Source organism: Dermochelys coriacea, chromosome 1 (assembly GCF_009764565.3).
Source record: "Dermochelys coriacea isolate rDerCor1 chromosome 1, rDerCor1.pri.v4, whole genome shotgun sequence".
NCBI lineage: Eukaryota > Metazoa > Chordata > Testudines > Dermochelyidae > Dermochelys > Dermochelys coriacea.
This window is the reverse complement of record NC_050068.2, coordinates 292,143,425-292,161,528: the sequence shown is the minus strand read 5'-3', so window position 1 is coordinate 292,161,528 and position 18,104 is coordinate 292,143,425. Positions and strand designations below refer to the sequence as shown.

The 18,104-nt window shown below is 42.0% G+C and overlaps 1 protein-coding gene across 2 annotated transcripts in view; it reads right to left on the bottom strand.

The window, feature by feature from the left end:
* Positions 1–18,104, bottom strand: part of PPM1H (protein phosphatase, Mg2+/Mn2+ dependent 1H) — a 225,245-nt gene that overhangs the window by 97,181 nt on the left and 109,960 nt on the right. For both annotated transcript variants that reach the window (XM_038396952.2, XM_043494125.1), the window contains exon 2: positions 7,572–7,740. In XM_038396952.2, coding sequence (XP_038252880.1) covers positions 7,572–7,740 — 169 coding nt within the window. The remainder of the gene's footprint in view (positions 1–7,571; positions 7,741–18,104) is intronic.

The window sequence follows — 18,104 nt, the reverse complement described above, 5'->3', positions numbered from 1 at the left end:
AGCTGCTCTAACCCTATCTCCCTAAGCTGCCCACATGAGAGATCATTCACCGAGTTCCAGTACTGATTAGCTCCTGCATCTCCTGAGGCAGCATAGCAGACCATGGGCCCCCTTTGCAGTATACTAAAGTATCAGACACCAGAAATCCCTGACAAACAAAATATTTTCACCATGAAATGAATTTGGAATGATGAAGCTTATCCGTTCTAACTTGACAGATAGCATGGGTCAGTGGAGGGGACACCGAACACTCGGGAGACAGGGTTCCAGTCCCAGCCTGCCCCTGGTATGCCGTGGGACCCTGGGCAAGTCATCTCACCTTTTGCACCTGTTTCCCCTTCCACACCTTGTCTATCTTGTCTGTTTAGACTAAGCTCTACAGTGCAGAGACTCTCTCACTATGTGTGTGAACAGTGGCCAGTACTGTTATGTACTGTAATGGAAGCACTGATAACTTCAAAGAATTCTATTAAACAAAATAAATGTGTTTTAGTTTGGGGCTAGAGAAGACGTGGAACACATGGCTATCTACTGGCAATCTTTCCTGAGAGGGGACAGGCAAGAAATCATGAGATTCAGATTTTTTTTTTTTAAAGGAACAATTTAAAAAGGCTACTTTTAAAGCAAGTATTTATTTATTTTCAGCTTGTGATGCCTCTCGCAATATGCAAGTACAGGAAGAGGGATGGTCCAATGGGAAGGACATTGCCTGGGACTTGGAAGCCCAGGTTCAGTTTTTTGTTCCTCCACAAATTTTCCTTGTGACACTGGGGAAAACACTTAGGGTCTGTCTACACTGGCAAGTTTCTGCACCACAAGTTATACCACTTCTATTAAAACATTGAAATTAAACAGCTGATGCGTGTCCACACTATGCTCCTTGTGACGCTGGAGCGCATCCGCATTAGCAGCTCTTAGAACAGCCAAGACAGCAGTGCACTGGGGCAGGCACAGCATCACATGATGCAGGTTTCCCAATCCCATTGTTCCACGGGCATCCGACTACACTGCCAGCTGCTTTTCAACTGAAATTGGTGGGGGAGGGAAGTTTGTGTGACAGAAGTGTTCGCGTGTGTGTATGGAGAGGAGAGAGAGACAATGTCTGGGGGCGGACAGAGTGTGTCAGCATGCTGTCTTGTAAGTTCAGACAGTGGCAGGAAGCAACCAGTCCTGAGGCCGGGGGGAGAGGGAAACCCCCAACATCAGCCCCCACCTCTCTCCCTGGGCTCTCTACACAGCAATCTCTCTCTCTCACCCCCCACCCCCACCCCCATGCCTCTGTATTCAACAGCATAAGCATTCCACATTAATGGTTAGCTTTGCGTTCCGGAGCAGATCAGCACAGCACCCAACGGCTGTAGAAACGGTGCTTTGAAAGGGGAGGGGCACGTCTCCAGGGCAGCCGAGTTCAAAACAATGAGCAGAGCGGTTGCTTGAGGCATTATGGGACAGCTCCAGAGGCCAATTACAGTGCAGAAAGCAATCAAGTGTCTAACAGGCAATAGAGTGCTGGAGCCTCTGTGCAAATAGCCTTAGACTCTCATTGAGGTGATTTTTTTGCAGCGCTGCAACTGAGGAGTTTCTGCTCACAAAGTGGCTTGGCAGTGTGTTCCCATCTGCAGTTTGAGCACCAAAAGCTACTTTACTGCCCGGAAACTTGCCAGTGTAGACAAGCCCTTACTCTCTTTGCCTCACCTGTAAAATGGGAATAAGGTAGCTCCCTACAATAGAGAGATGTGAAGATCAAAATATTGAAGATTGTGAGGCATTCAGACATTACGGTAATGAGGGCCAAAAAAATACTAACTTTTGCTGCCGCTTAGTGACTTGGGCACATATTTTTTTATTTCAGCAGCAATCACAAAACAAAGCTTTGAATAGCCAGAATGGCTAGCCAGCTGGTTTTTGTGGCGGGATAGTGGAAGAGTGAAGCACACAGTTCACAAATAATTTCCCTGTGAAATTAGCTTTAAAATCAGTTCAAACTGTCTCTCAATCCTGCCTCTCCCCACTCCACTTCTTGTTTGGCTGGTCAGTGTCTTTCAACTAGAAATTTAATTAATCAAAACATAATAATATGAAAGAAATCTAATGTGTTTATTTTTTAAATTTGGGAAGGATACAGACCTCTGACTAGGCACCGGAGAGATGATGATAATAATAATAATAAGAATAATAAGAACAATAATAAAAAAAAGCAGCCTTCTCACCGCACTGATTCCCAAAATGCATTTCTAGTCTGCTATGAGATGTAATCAGCTTCAGGCTCCTCTGCTACTGGACCTGGCTGAGAGCTAGAACAGCAGTCTCCTGGTTTTGAATTATAAGAAATTAATTTTGACCTTTTAAAAATATGCAGGCTTTAGGAGATGTGGCCTTTGTTTTTAACAAAGCAATAGACAAAGAATCATGTGAGAGACTGCATGTATGTGCACAATAAGAGCTTGAATCACTGACAAAAATCTTACAGTACACAGCAATACAATTTGGGGCAAACTTTCAGGTACAATTTGGGGCAAACTTTGAAAACTAGCCTCCCATTGCACATGAAATGCAGGTGCAAATCTCAATAGTTACATATCCAACCATTTGATTAGCACCTGCAATCTCGTATGTTGTAATAACTCCTGCAATGAATCATAAGTGCAAAAAATGCACCCAAATTTTTTCCAAATGCATCCTCAAAATGCAAGCTGGACAACTGAACATATATACCTGTGAGTCTAACAACAGACAGAAGTGGGCCAGTTGTCACCTTCACTAACCAAATGGTTGGAAAAACACCTCCTGATGTCACACATGACATGTACAGTAGGCATTGTTGTGCAATGAACCTTAAGTCACACAAAAAACAGATACACTTTGAAACTGGATATGCATGAATGACACTACAGTATTAACCAATCAAAATTATTCTGCTTTAAGTTAATATTGTCTCATATTAGTCAATTATAAGTACTAATATTAAATCTTGCATTCTGACTGGTCAGCAACCATGGCAATATCCTAACACAATATAATAGGATGGAACTTGTTTTATTTATTTAACTGTATCTAATATTGTCAGGGCACTCTCTCCTCCACACAGCTGCTGACGATCCAAAACACAGAATTTAATGACAGGTTTCAGAGTAGCAGCTGTGTTAGTCTGTATTTGCAAAAAGAAAAGGAGTACTTGTGGCACCTTAGAGACTAACAAATTTATTAGAGCATAAAGCTTTCGTGAGCTACGGCTCACTTCATGAAAGCTTATGCTCAAATAAATTTGTTAGTCTCTAAGGTGCCACAAGTACTCCTTTTCTTTTTACAGAATGTAATGATATTTTAATATAGTTTTTAAGTATAATCTTTGCAATTAAAACAAAATGTCCAATTTGGGATCAAACCTAATTAATTAAGTCAATGGGAAAAATCTTATTTACTTTAGGATCAGGCTTTTAGATTCTTTTCTTGTGCTGCTGCTTTTGTCGTTTTGTTAGTTTTATTAAAAAAATAAAAATAAAAATGTTAATTTCCCTTTTCCAGGTTTTCTTGCTTTTTGTGGGCAAAAAAGTAGCCTTGCATCCCTTTCTTGCTTCACCTCCTCTGTATAGTCCCACCTTCCTCCTCCTCCTCCTCTTGGGAGGCTCTAACTTTACAGGTCAGCTTTGAGGAATTGGGTCCCAATCCTTCAAGCTGATGCACATAGGCAGCTTCCTGTCCCCATGCAGAACCCCACTGATTTCAATGGGGCTCCCCCACGTGGACAGACTTCCTCACGGTTGCAAACAGCTTGCAGGATAAGGTCCCTAGTGCAGTGCTTCTCTCCCACCTCCAGGTGCAAAGGAAACTCTGCTGGAAGCCACTTACTGCACCAGATGGCAACTTCTCTTGAAAACTATGTTTCAGTATTGCTTGGCAGGCATCTCACACATCTCCAAGCAGCACTTCAATCATTCTGGTCCGCGGGGGCTGGGGATTTCTAGTTACTTTGATCCAATGTTAAATGAAAAGGATTTTACAACTTGCAAATTTGGCTGCCATTTAGAAGTCATACAAGCATCCCAGGGAATATGAGAAAAACGGAAGATAGGAGAAGCAAGAAAAGGCATGTGAGCTTGCAGAGCATGTTCTGTCAAGTAGTAAAGAAATCTGAAGAAAAACGGTAATAATAAATCAAAAGATTTCAAAATTTAATTTGCATTTTCTTTGTAATTGCTTTAACTATTTTAAATACCTTTTCCCTTAAACAATTACTTAATAAATCTTTTCCTTCTTCCCCTCTTCCTTCCTTTATTTACATGGAACCCTTTAATAATCACAGTAATATTTCAGAGTGTGTGTCTGGGATATCCCTACTGAGTGGCTTCAGAACTCAGTTTTGGCCTTTTTCCTAACAACCCACGAGGTAAAATAACATCCCAGCAAGACACATGCATTGAAGTGTCTCATCTCTATTTCTACATACTAATGTGATGCAGAAGTGCTTGCATTTTACATAATCTTCCTCATATTAAAAAAAAAACAAAATCCTATCATATTAAAAATACAGTATCCTTAGCACTGGGACAACGCCAAAGACAGATACAGATAAAAGATCTGCTATGCTTTAAAGAATACAAATAATTAATAATAATAAAGATCTTGTCTTTTTTCATAGGTTCAGTCCAGCATGCACACAACTAGAAAAAAAACTCTACTAGCTGCTGGAGCAAGACTGCCCTCTAGTAGCAAAGTTTCTCTAGCCATGTGCTCCCTCTTTTGGGAAAATATTATATTTGCAGTTTTAAATCTGCAAGCAGTAGTCAGATACATGACTTTGTAAGGTGCACTGCCCCATAGTGCTAGTATATGTTATAGCATCCTCTTGGGGTCTCTATTTAGCAAATATGGAGGTAAATCTATAGACAGGATATATAAAGAAAATGTATTGAGGATGGGATAGCAAATAATACCGTAAATATTGTCATGCTATCAAAGACCAATCATGCCTCATCTGGAATACTGCGTTTATTTGTGGTCGACCTCTTTCAAAAAGAGAAATACAGCAGAAATTGAAGAGGCCCACACACAGGTAACAAACATTAGAATTATGGAAAGACTTGTGTGTAGGAAGATTGTAAAGATTAAGACTGTTCACTTGAAAGAAAAAAGGGCAGGAGAGCAGTATATTAAATAACAAATAGTATGGAAAAGGTAAACCTCAGATTCTATAAACCGTTTTTCATAACACAGGAACATGGGAACATTTAACCAGGCTGGCAGTCAGCAAGTTTAAAACTGATAAAATAGCTTTAAAACGTAATTAACTTGTGGAACTCTCATCATGGAGAAGATAATGAGAACATCTATTGACTAATGAGTTACATTTAGATCAAATTAAAAATCATGTAAACTAGGGATATAAAACTACTAACTGCTTTTGATTTGGAAAAACATATTCCCTTTGGGCAAACTATTACGTAAATAGACAAACATAAGGTTTTTACCTTCCTATTAAGCATATGATTGTGGCAACAGTTGGAGACAAGAAACTAGATTAGATAGAATATTAGTGTGATCTGGCATGATACTTCCTATGCTCCATGAACATCAAAACAGTATATTAAAGCAGGAAGACAAAAACAGATGCAACAGTTAATTGTATGCGTTTCAAATTAGTACTATACTGCAGGATACTAGCATGGTCTTCACTTGTTTTAAAATGAAATACCAAATGAGGTACACATGTGCAATTACTCTGAGTGTACAAGTCATACATTACATGTTTACATGGCTATTATGATCAGTTGTGCATGCAAATACTGAATAGATTTGATGAATCTCAGTGTTTGTTTGAACTAGTTCAATTCATAACTGAATGACTATTTTGCCTAGGCAATTGGAAGTTTAACTTGTCTAAATATCAGGACCTTGACAAAATCTGTAGAGGAGCTGAAGTAACCTTTTAAAAAGAGCCTTATTACTATTTGGTGACATCATTCTCTGCTGTCCTGGTGTCTTGAACAATTTCAAACTCACTCTGATCAAATATAAAGATTCCTCTGTCCCCGTTTTCTTGGGTTTGGTTTTGATGTTAAGACCTTCCCCCACTCCCTTTTACCTGTTCATACCCTCAGGGCCGAGACTGTGTCTTCTACTTGTTCGTACATATGTTTCTCTAATTGAGAAGTTCCACATATATTTATGGTGGCTTTAAAATAATAATCCTAGTTTGTGAAAGACTGAGTGAAAAATGAAGTTGAAAACATCCTGGGGAAGATTGTGTTTGCCTGTCAGATCAGCAATCACCTAAATGGCACCAATGGATGCATTCTGTCATCGACACATCACATTTCAGTGTCATGTAGTGTCTGCCTACACGTGCCACATACAGTATATTCTACAATGGCTAAGGCTACGATTGTGCACCAGGGCTGGAGCTGTCAGCAGGCAGCCCTGCAGCTCTCAGACGCTGCTGGCAGCAGCTCCCAGGTGCTAGGCAGAAAGGAGATCCCAGAGCTCCCTGAGGGTCCCCTAGAGTTTCCACTGCCACTTGACTCCCCACAGCAGCCCAGCATGGCGGGGGATCCTGCAGCGTTTTAGCCTCAGCGAGTGGCAGTGGACCCCCCCAGTGTTTCAGCCACGGCGGGCAGGGAGGAGACTCCAGAGCCCTCAGCTGCTGTGGCTGCTGGATCCTCCTCCCTCTCCATTTTGGAAAGGATATTTTTAGTTAAAAAAATAAATAAATAAATAAATAAATAATCAATCAATCAATCAATCAGATAGGTCACAGGCTTCTGTGAATTTTTGTTTATTGCCCTTGATCTGTCCGTGATTTTTACTAAAAATAGCTGTGACAAAATCTGAGCCTTAATAATGGCCAATCTCCCACTGATTGCAAGAAACCCTCTTATGTCAAAATCTGTCCACAGGAGAAATTTCTTCCATACCCAGTGCTCTTAATGATTAACTTATATCATGAAGTACATATATCCTTTTAACTCCTATTTATATATAAATATTGAGACTATGCATGATTAAGGACTATTTCTTTTATGAATCCTACTAAGTTCTCTCAATAATATCTTTTCTTTTTGCGAATACAGACTAACACGGCTGCTACTCTGAAATCAATAATATCTTGTGACAGTTAATGCCACTTATTAAATATGTATTATAGTAAAAAAGTATTTCCTTTTATCTGTGTTAGATATGTTGCCTTTAAATTTAAATTTAAATTTTGGTTACATTCTCTTGGGCTTATGTTATGAGAAAGGATCGATAGGTCCACCCAATGGACCTTCTCTAGATCCTTCATTATTTTATATACCTCTAGCATGTCCCCTATCATTTTTTGTCTCCTCTCTAAATTAGAAAACCCTTTAAGTGAGAAACATTTTGCAGCACGTGAAATTCAAAATCCAAAAGTGGAGCTAAGTAAAACAAGTGAAGCTTTCTTTGATAAAGCAGAGCCAACTAGGCCACAGAGGGGTAACAAGAAAATCTTCAACACTTAGCAATAATTCTTGGGTTTTTCATTTGTCTTATTCTGTCTACTTATGTTAGTTTGTATTTCTATTCAGACAGCAAGATTAGTGGAGGATACTTACAGAGTTTTCTTTCAGTTGTAGTCCTTCTCCATTTGGCAGTGAGGACCTTCGTTTGGTAGACGTGTTTTTGTTTGGTGTGGAGTTAGTGCCTCCAGTTTTCTTCTTTACAAAAAGCACTTCACAACTTGCTTGGTCTTCATTGTGTGTGCTCTTCCCTGCATTTATTACCCTAGAAAAAACAAAAGGCATGTTAGTTTTAGCAAACCTCAGAAGCTTCTATCACTGTTTGCGAAATGACTTATTAAAAATCACAAGGAATGTGGTTTCTAAATACTCATTAAGCTTAAAGTTTGAACTTTGACATTTATGGGCATAAGATTTATTTATGGGATTTTTTTTTTATAAAGCAAGCAAGCAAGCAAGCATTTGGAGCAGTACAAATTGAAAAATGTAAATGAGCATTTCCACACAACTACATGAGCATTAATTAACTGAATCATTTCTATGATTTATCCATAGAAGGAAAACAAATTTTAAACCAAAATTATACTGGACTGATGCCTGATGAATGGGTGAGTCTGGTAATGTTTGTACTTCCCAGCTAAAATAAAAATTAAAAAAAAAAAAAAAGAAGATTTATAATTGCTCTTTCAGTTTAATTCACATACCTACAATCACCCTCTAATAGCTATGGTTGATAATGGATAGGCAGCTCCAGAAATCTACTCTATCTAGTTCCTCTGAGTGGTAGATGCAGAACATATCTACCAGATAGAATGCTCTCTGTACTGATGGCTCAGAATGGAAGGAAGTGACAATTATAAAGCACTTACTCTTAAATTTAAAAAAAGAAATAGTAGGACAGATAGTACGTGGGATGCAAACTTCAAAATGGGGGCTCCTGTCTCTTGCTTTGACAGGCTGGCAGAGGTTACTTGTACTATGATGAAATGAGAGGGATGCATTTTACAGCTCTCTTTCCAAATTCATTTCTCTTGACACAAAGTTTGTAATGCAGTGCGCATTTGGGACATGGTGTTGTAATGTTGCATCAGTGTGTGTCACTGCATGATACAACATTGTTTTTCAGAAGAAACATCATCACATTTGTGTCAACAGGTGAAGTAAATGCAGAATTCTCATAGTTCTGCATGCCAAGCCTGTAAAACCTGAGGCAGACTCATGAAACCAGGGCAGTCCTGTGAATTTCAAGATAGATGATAATCTCAACACTTTTTAGTCTGCAAACAGAAAGTACAGTCATAGTATTTGCCAACAATATCTCTGGACAGACACTTTATGAAACAAAATGATAAATACTCTGAAGTAGGAATTCCATAAAAAAGAGCTTTAAAACCCTGAGCATAAGTATTTGATTTATTTCAGAAATTGGACATCAGTTAATTAAGACAAAAGAACAACCTCAAACCAACCTTAGATGAAGACTAATTATGCTTTGTTTCAATGTGTGTGTTTGTGCTATATATGTTGAACAGACCTGGAAGGTGAGTGTGTACTGACCTGGAAGTATAATAGCCTCAGATATGCGAGGAACCTGTACAACATGGAATTAAGTCCCATTATGACAACGTAAAGTTATTTCCCTCTTGATTAAATGATTGTCTCTTTCCAAGAAGATTTTCTAACCCATCCCACCCTCTCTCCAAACCGTTAAGTCTCCTTGACAAATCATTGTTTGGAGGGAGGATACTCCTGTTACTGGAGTTTTGGGCAGATAGGGCTTTTATTTATTAAATACATTCACATGGTTATCAGGAGCGTGCAAAGTACATGAACAACCTGAAGGCATCTCATAAACCATTTCATAAAATCAAACACACCTGATTCCTCGGTCACTGATATTTTTACCCCACACACATGCAAAAAAAGACCCACAGTCCACTATAGGCATCATCTTACCTAGTTATAAAATTCCAACTTCTATGTCACCACATTTTAAGATAAAAATATCCTTTTCCTTTTTGAGAACAACTTGTTGCTTTACTGTATATAAATGAGTATTTTTTTTTTTTTTTTTTAGTAAAAGCAACTCAGTTGTACCTTCAAAAACGACACAGCCACCAACCATAACCATACTCGTGAATTAGCAGATCATTGACCACCACCAAATGTTACTATGCTGCAATCTGACATACAAGAATTTGTATGCAGTTAAGATCTGTATGCATATTACCACCAGCTGTTTGCAAGGGTTTGTTGTACATAATCATCAACTGTAGATGAAACCATTTTGAGATATTTGCAAGTAAGGGATTGAAGGATGTAGTTTCAAGCTATCTGTCAGCAGTTTTTCAACTCTGATTAACTCTCATGCCCAATATTTGCCAAGATGGAGTTTAGATATTTGGGTATAATGGATTTCTGGTCTGAAGGCACATCATTTTCTGGATGCATTAGGAAGGCAGCAGTGTGATTTGAAACAAACAGAAGTGAAAATACAAAGACAGCAGGGTAAATAAGCCAGTGGATATTAACTCCCTGATCGCCAGTGTGACTAATTAGCTAAAAGCATCACTGAGCTACAGAAACCTTAACTAAAAGTACTGTATTATGGCTTCTAAATATCTTCCTGTAGCTTATCCAGGGCCACCCAGGGGATTCAGAGGGCCTGGGGTCTTCGGCGGCGGGGTTCCTTTCGCTCCGGGTCTTCAGGGCACTTCGCCAAAGACCCGGAGCAGAGATAGCGGTGGCGGGTCCTTCACTCCGGGTGTGTTCGGGGGCACTGAAGGACACCCCGCCACCGAAAACGCTCGTGGGGGCCTCTGCAGGGCCTGGGGCAAATTGCACCACTCCCCCCCACCCGGGTGGCCCTGAGCTTAGCCCATCAGTTTCTCCTCAGCATGGCTGGCAATGGTTTTCAAGCACCATTTAAGTCATGAACTTAAAAAATTAAAGGAAACATTAAAGCAGCAAAGCTGAGCATACAGGGTGTTCTTTACTGTGAGAATACTATTAGCTGCACCTGTTTTGCATAGATCACAGAACTGCCCTAACTCTGTACTTAATGCTAGACTAAGAACTACTACTGTGAGAGACACTGTCCCTTTGGGGCTTGTTAGGTCATACACACACAATATAATGTTATTTATAAAGCTGCTTTATCAAGCAAACCTCTCAAGGCACTGAATGGTCCAAAAAGACTGAAAGAACACTGTGACCCAGTCATAAGTAAACTTGTTTGGCAAGGCAATTACCATGAAACATCTGAAGCTTTGTACTTCACTAGTCTGATGTGCCCATGCGTGGAACTAGTTGGTAGAAAGGGACATGAACAAAGTATCCTGAAAGCTCTGGTCTGGCCATCTAACTCTTCTATGAAGGATTTCAATGCCTCTTTGGCCTCTTATTCTGGAAATTCTGATGGAACCTTGAAACATCAGAATGTTGCAGTTCTTTCCAGCAGAGGCATCAAATGCTGCAGCTTCTAGGCACCGAACATGGCTCTAACCTGATGCTGGGCCATGCCTGTACCCTCACACAAAAAGGCCTTGAGCTTCTGCCGCTTTTGGGAAAGGGATTCAGTGAAGATCTATGCTCCCCCGAAAGCTTGCGCTGCATTTGGAGCATATGTTGTTGGCAATAAAAAATTTTGATGCTCAGCACAGAAACCGATAAAATCTTCCTGACAGCTTCAAGCAGCTCTGGGCATTTTCTCCTGCTTGAAATCCTTTTCATCTGACAGTTTTAGCCCAATGTCAAGTAAATGCTTGGCCAAAGAGATGAGCCTTACACTTTGTCTTTGAAGACAAAGAAAATTGCTTTTGAATGTTGACATGCTCCCATAAGTAACTGCTGGCTTAGAGTTGAGATAACAAAATATTTTAAAGATAGAAATCAGTGTTTTAAGGTTTTGCTCAATAACCCAAATAATTAGAATATGCAAAACATTGTCTTTAAAGTATTTAAACAAACAGTATATCATCTTTACAGACATAGGCTCCTTTGAAAACCTGAGCCTAAGGGAATTCAATGATATTCAATGGACATTGGGCACCTAACTCCCTTAGGTCTCTTTGAAAATCCCATCCATATTTACTAAAGGTCCAGATCATAACTGGCCCTAAGCTGATGGTGCACAAGCAGGTATAGATGCTACCAATGTACATGCTCCTCTCCCCTCCGATTCCCAAAGGGGGTGGTGAGTCTGCTTCTCTCCTCACACTATAGAGCAGGGGTGGGAAAACTATGGCCTGCGGGCCAGATCCAGCCCATCAAGGCTTTGGATCCGGCCTGCAGGATTGCCAGCCCCAGGGTGCAGCGGGGCTAAGGCAGCCTCCCTGCCCACCCTGGCCCTGCGTCGCTCCCGGAAGGGGCCAGTACCACGTCCCTGCAGCCCCTGGGGGAAGGGAGGGCAGAGGGCTCTGCACACTGCCCTCACCTGCAAATATCACCCCCCCACAGCTCACATTGGCCGGGAACATGGTGCCCTAGGAATGTGGTGCTGGCCACTTCCGGGAGCGGTGCAGGGCCAGGGCAGGCAGAGAGCCTGCCTTAGCTCCACTGCACACTGCTGCCACCCCAGAGTCGCTCAAAGTAAGTGGTGCCGGACTGGAGCCTGCACCCCAAAGACCTTCTGCACCCTGCACCCCAACCCCGACCTGAGCCCCCTAACCCCTGACCTGAGCCCCCTGCTGCATCCCGCACCCTTCCTGCGCCCCAACTCCCTGCCGAGCCCCCTCCCACACTCTGCACCCCCATCCCCTGCCCTAAGCCCCCTCCCACATCCCAAACCCCTGCCCTGCATTCATGGCCCATGCAATTTCCACACCTAGATGTGGCCCTCGGGCCACAAAGTTTGCCCACCCCTGCGATAGAGAATGGTGCTGGTATTTTTTCCCTCCACTTCCCACTCCCATGAAGCTGTGGCTTTAAAATCATAATATCACTCCCAAAGGGTGGGGGCTTAATTATATTTTAGAAAGCAGGATACGATTAAAGAGCTTTATAGAACTCAATATACTTGTAAAAGTAAACAAAGACTTAAAGATGAGAGGAAATCCAACAAGATACATCAGCAAAACATCCAAGCTTCTTGCTTATACAACCGTAGTACATGAAACAGATAATATAAAGATGTATTGCTAAGTTTCAGAAAAGTTCCCTTCACCCTATTTAGAACAGAATAGGCTTTTTCCACAATGAAAGAGTACAAGCTTTCCTTCTGTTACCTGACACCAGTGTTCTATTTGTGTATCTGTGTGTTTCAAATTTCAGTGTAACTGCATTTTGTTCTACGACTGGAAAAAGAACAAATTTTGTTTTTACAGTGAAAATTTGGCTTCTTATATTACTTCTGTCGGAACTACTAGATTAAGTCCACATTGTGAACCAGCTGGAGGCCACTCCACCATACACATCAACCTGCCATGGACAAAACTGTGGGTTGCAATGTACAACAGAGACCCAAAATGAAGGCCAGTAAAAAAGTATTAATGCTGGGAACTCAAAATGGCAAGGGATTCCTTCCTTTAGTACAAATAATCCTTTCTATGATCAGTTTCATTTTTTAAAATTTCTGTTGTAATTAATTTTGAATAAGAAAAGGGAGGGGACACCAAATTGATATGAACCATAGGAGTGACTTTGGGAGGAAAGAAAAAAAAAGAAGAGTGACATCGCTTGAAACGAGGAACATTTAAGAGTTATCCATGCCATGCAAAAAAAAAAAAAAAAAAAAAATCTGGCTGCGCAGGGATTACTTAAGAAGCAATTCAATGCCACAACATCTTTAACTATGCTTCCCAAGCAATATGGAATATGAAAAAAAAAATTGTTAAGAATAAGGGAAGTGTAAGAAAAAATTAGGTGAACGCAATAAGCATTTAGCAACAAGCACCTCCTGCCAGCTCTGCAACAATGAAGAGTAGGTACCCAGGTGAGAGGTTATTTTGTTACTTTTAGAGCAATAAGCAATATAGTCCAAAATTGATTGATGTTGAACCTATAGAGAAAATGTGTGGCCAAAAAGTTAGGAGACTTGAGGATTGAGAAGATTTTAGTGGTTGCATCTTTTAATTCAGCGTAACAGTCTCTTTTCCGGGTCAGAGCAGCAGCCTTGCTATTTTTGGTTCCTGGGCAATAAGAGAATACAAAATCAAAGCACGAAAGGAGTAAGACCCACCAAAGTTGTTACTGGTTGAGAAACCTGGCTCTATGTAGATACTACAGCAAATTCTTTCCCAGGTATCTAGCTGGTGGGTCTCGCCCACATGCTCAGAGTATAACCGATCACCATATTTGGAGTCAAGAAGGCATTTTCCTCCCAGATCAGATTGGAAGAGACCCTGGGGTTTTCTTGCCTTCCTCTGCAGTATGGAGCATAAATCACTTGCAGGTTTAAACCAGTGTAAATGGTGGATTTTCTTTAACTTGACGTCTTTAAATCATGATTTGAGGACTTCAGTACCTCAGAGGTTATGGGTCTATTACAGGAGTGGGTGGATGAGGTTCTGTGGCCGGCAATATGCAGGAGGTCAGACTAGATAATCGTGATGATCCCATCTGGTCTTTAACTCTATGAGTCTATATTCTAGGTTCTGATAATCAGAGTACACTTGGACAGGGTACAGGACTCCTAGATAAGATCACCTTTGAAAAGTGGTGCTACTAATTGCCAGGAGTTCTCCAAATTTTTTAATTTTGCTCTGTGGGTGAGATTCTCATGGAGTAAAAGACACATGGATGTAGCAAATCATTGAGGACTGCATTTTCGGGATTGCACCACTTCAATTGCTAAGTTGGAAACACCTGCTTCAATGATGAAAACTTGTGTGGACTAATATAGGAGCAGTGCAAGTTTTAATTGCTCATAGGCCTGCTGGATCTCGAGAATGTGGAAGAACCTGGTGTCTTTGCAGACAAGGGCAGTGAGAGGGTGATCTGTTGCAAGAATCTCAGGGTGAACAGTCGATAAAAGTTTGTGAACCCCAGAAAACACTGTAATTTGTGAATAATCCATGGCACTAGCAACCCAGGGACGGTCTTTACCTAGAACAGCTATTTCAATACCAGCAGGAGATAGGATGAATCCAAGGAATTCTATAGTGGATTGATCAGAGGTACATTTTTCTAGCTTATTGTAGAGGCCATGTTGGCACAGCCTCTTTGGGATGGAATGGAAATGCCAAAAAAGTATGGCATCCAGGTGTGCTACCACATATTGATCCAAAACGTCCCACAGTACATCATTAATAAAATGTAACCTTGCCTGACATCACAAGATACTTGAAGTGACTAATGAGTTCAAAAGGTGGTCTTCCATTCGTCCCCAACTCTAACACATACTAGGCTGTATGTCCCCCTGATGTCCAGCTGCATGTATTCCTGAATGGCATTCATGCAGTCTATTAGTTCAGGGTAGTTTTAATAGGTAATGATTTCAGATGGCAACCTGATTCACAGCCTGATAATCTATGCACAGTCAGAGGCTTCCTTAAGATAAAAAGACAAAGGAGGACTGGCACCCTAGCAGGCAAGGTGGACTTATGAATAAAGCTCAATGTTCTCTTGTATGTAGGTGTACAGCCCAGCTAGTTCAGGCTTGGAGATGGTATATAGATGCCTGAATGGAATGTTTGCCCTGGTTGTAGCTTGACTGGGCAATCAAAGTCTCTGTGCGGGGGCAAGGTGCCTACATTTTTGTTTTCTTTCCATCTGAAGACATCATTGTAATCACTGTAATTGGATAGAAGTCAAGGACCGGGATCAGGGGACAGTTCTGCTGGGCTACTCCAGCTTGCTACTGCTGGGGAACTACTGAGTGCTGCCCATTTCCTGGGCTCAAGCAGTGCTGCTGGCAGGATTCTGAGGGGAAAAAAAGACAATGTTTAGTTCTTGCCAGCAGACAAGGGGGATGTGGAAGGCCACCACAACATATCCAAGGTCACAGGGAAGTTGGGGAATGGATGGTACTGAACTGTAGGGTCTCTCAATGATCTTGGATAGTAAACTTAAGAGGAACCGTTTCCATGGCCACTGGTTCAGAGGATAAGAACCCCCCATTGAACATCTCTACTAGGTCTGGAACAGCTTGGTCTACAGGGGAATCTGTAGTACTTGGGCTGCTTCTGTATCAATCAAGTTGTCTGCTACATCAGTCCATAAGGGCCTTCTGTGGAGGTTGTGGTTGGGGAATCCCCAGGATTCGTAACTCATCTGGCTCTTGTAGGTGCAGTGCCGGTCAACAGGAACCAGCTTGTGTTCCAGCCAGGACCTCAGTGCGAGGTTCAGGGGAACACTGTCAGAATGCTCAGGCTAGCCTCCTTTTCTGAGCCTGGGCTGGCTCATTTCTCAGATTCCTTCAGGCTAGGATCCTCGTGGGACAACTGGAAATATTGTTATGGTGAGCCGGGTCATCCTAAGACAGGTTAAGGCGTCATTGGTCCTCTCTCTTTTTAGGAGTGAGTTGCTGTCGGGTCAAGTCTACTCACATTGACTCAACAGGCTGAAGGACAGCAGGTACCAGCTTGGGTGACAGTGCAGCTGTCAAGTCCAGTGCATACTGTTCTTTGCATGAAGCTGGTGGGCTTGCTCCCCCAGTGCCTAATTCTCAGCAGGCCAGCTGCTCGTTCTGCACATGCAATGCTCAGTTGTCTGTCTGCAGATGGATTGCCTTCTTGTACAGTGCCAATGCCCCTTAGGGAACAAGGGAATCCAGAGGACCATCCTCAGCCTGGAAGAGCTGAAGTGGTCTGAGCAAGCTGTGAGGACCGGGGCCTGAGTGGTGAAGCCTTATAGTCGGTGTCAGGACCGGAGCTGGGGTCAGATGGAGTCAAACCAAGGGTCAGGGAGAGGGTTGTGGAGCAGGGACATGGAGTGAGGCAGGAAAGCAGGAACCTGGAAGCAGGAGGAGAATCTGGGATAAGAAGGGTAGGAACCAGGAACAGGCCAGGAGGTAGAAACCAGTAACAAGTAGGAAGACAGGGCTCAGGTGAGTAGGCAAGCTCCAAAATGACAGCCAACCAGAGATCCAACCAGTTGCTCAGACAACTTCCTGCATCTCCTCCTGGCTTAAGTAGTGCATCTGAGAAATTTGTGCTTGTCGTCTTCCCCCAATCAGGAGCTTTGTGAGCTGAGCCCTTTATGAGCTAGAGCTCTACTAACCCCCTTCTCCACTGGTGAGCTGCCAGGTGGCACCCAAAGTCCGATCACTGCCTGGGGACCAATGGCCCAGGTTCAAGACCAGTGATCTCTGACACCTAGGAAGATCTTTAGTGGAGCTTTCTGTGTAAGGAACAGCAGATCCAACCTGATAGGCTCTGCCTTCAGGCTGGTGGACATTTGTGTTTATGAAAAAACAAATCAATACACCAAAGAACTAAATCTCACTTCTAAGTTTCTGCTATTTAGGAGGCAAACAAAGAGCACCTATCAGCATTGGTGAGGGCTATAAGAGGTTATGGGACTTAAAATTGAAGCAGCAGAAATTAACAACAAAGAAGGAGGACTGGAAAGGCAAATGAGGGTGTTTAAGGGACCAGACTAGTTGTGACAAGGCATCTTCTCGGTCTCACCAGCCTCAGTTGTTTTTAGCCTTGGTGAGACGGGCTTGGAGTAAAACAGTCCCTCTTGGCTACACGGGGCAGTCCATTCCTTCTTTCAGCCAGTCTTTGAGGCTTGTTTTTCTCCCTTATGGGAGGAAAATTGCAGCCTCGCCTCCCGTCCTGGTGAGGCTTGCTGCTCCTCACCTACTGGCAGCTTGCCGCCCCCCCCCTCCCCAACAGGGGAAGGTTTAAAAAGGTTTTAGCAGCCCTTAGTTGGAATCAACTGATCCTAATTGACCTCAGGTAACTTCCTCTCAGCTGAACCTGATTGACCTGTTGTCACCTCTGTCAATTGATAAGGAGGAGGGCCTTTACCCTTCTGGGACTGTTTTCTACCCCATCCTTGCAGCTGTCTGTCCTGAGTTTATCACATAGTACATTATCATGTATCATATAAAACAAAGTCAAGGAATAATTTGTAAGGAAGACATTTTATAAGATCATTACAGGTATCTTTGACAGCTCTGGAAACTGAAGTACTCCATTGATCCATAGAAGATGTTTGACATAGGCAGTGGAAGACTGAGTTTTCTTCATGCTGTCCTATCAATCTGTCGCCAGCGCGACCTTGTTGCATCAACCTTTAGAAAGGAAGGAAGTTCACTGTCCACAGCCATCAGATGGAAGTGTCTTGTGATCATACTTGCGCCCACATTCAAATGAATAACTTAGAGGTGAAAGAGTAGACTACACCATTTCTAGTCCCCTGAGCCATCCTATTCCATGTACACAGACTGAAGATTAAACTTGTCCAATTAGTAGATATCGCTCTAGGATGAGACATTCACTTTGGCTAAAAACCAGCACTACAAAACCAGAAATATCCAAACATTTGTTAACTGGAATTCTGAAAAGTCAGGACGAAATATGCTGTTCCAAAATACAGACATGAAAGTAAACTATTGCACTCAGCAAAGTAGTAAAAAGAAAACACACAGGCCATTTACCTTTGAATTATTTTTCATATTTCCCTTGCTTAAGGAATTGCAGTAGTTCCTAGATCATCACTCTGCAATGCTGTGAAGTGCTG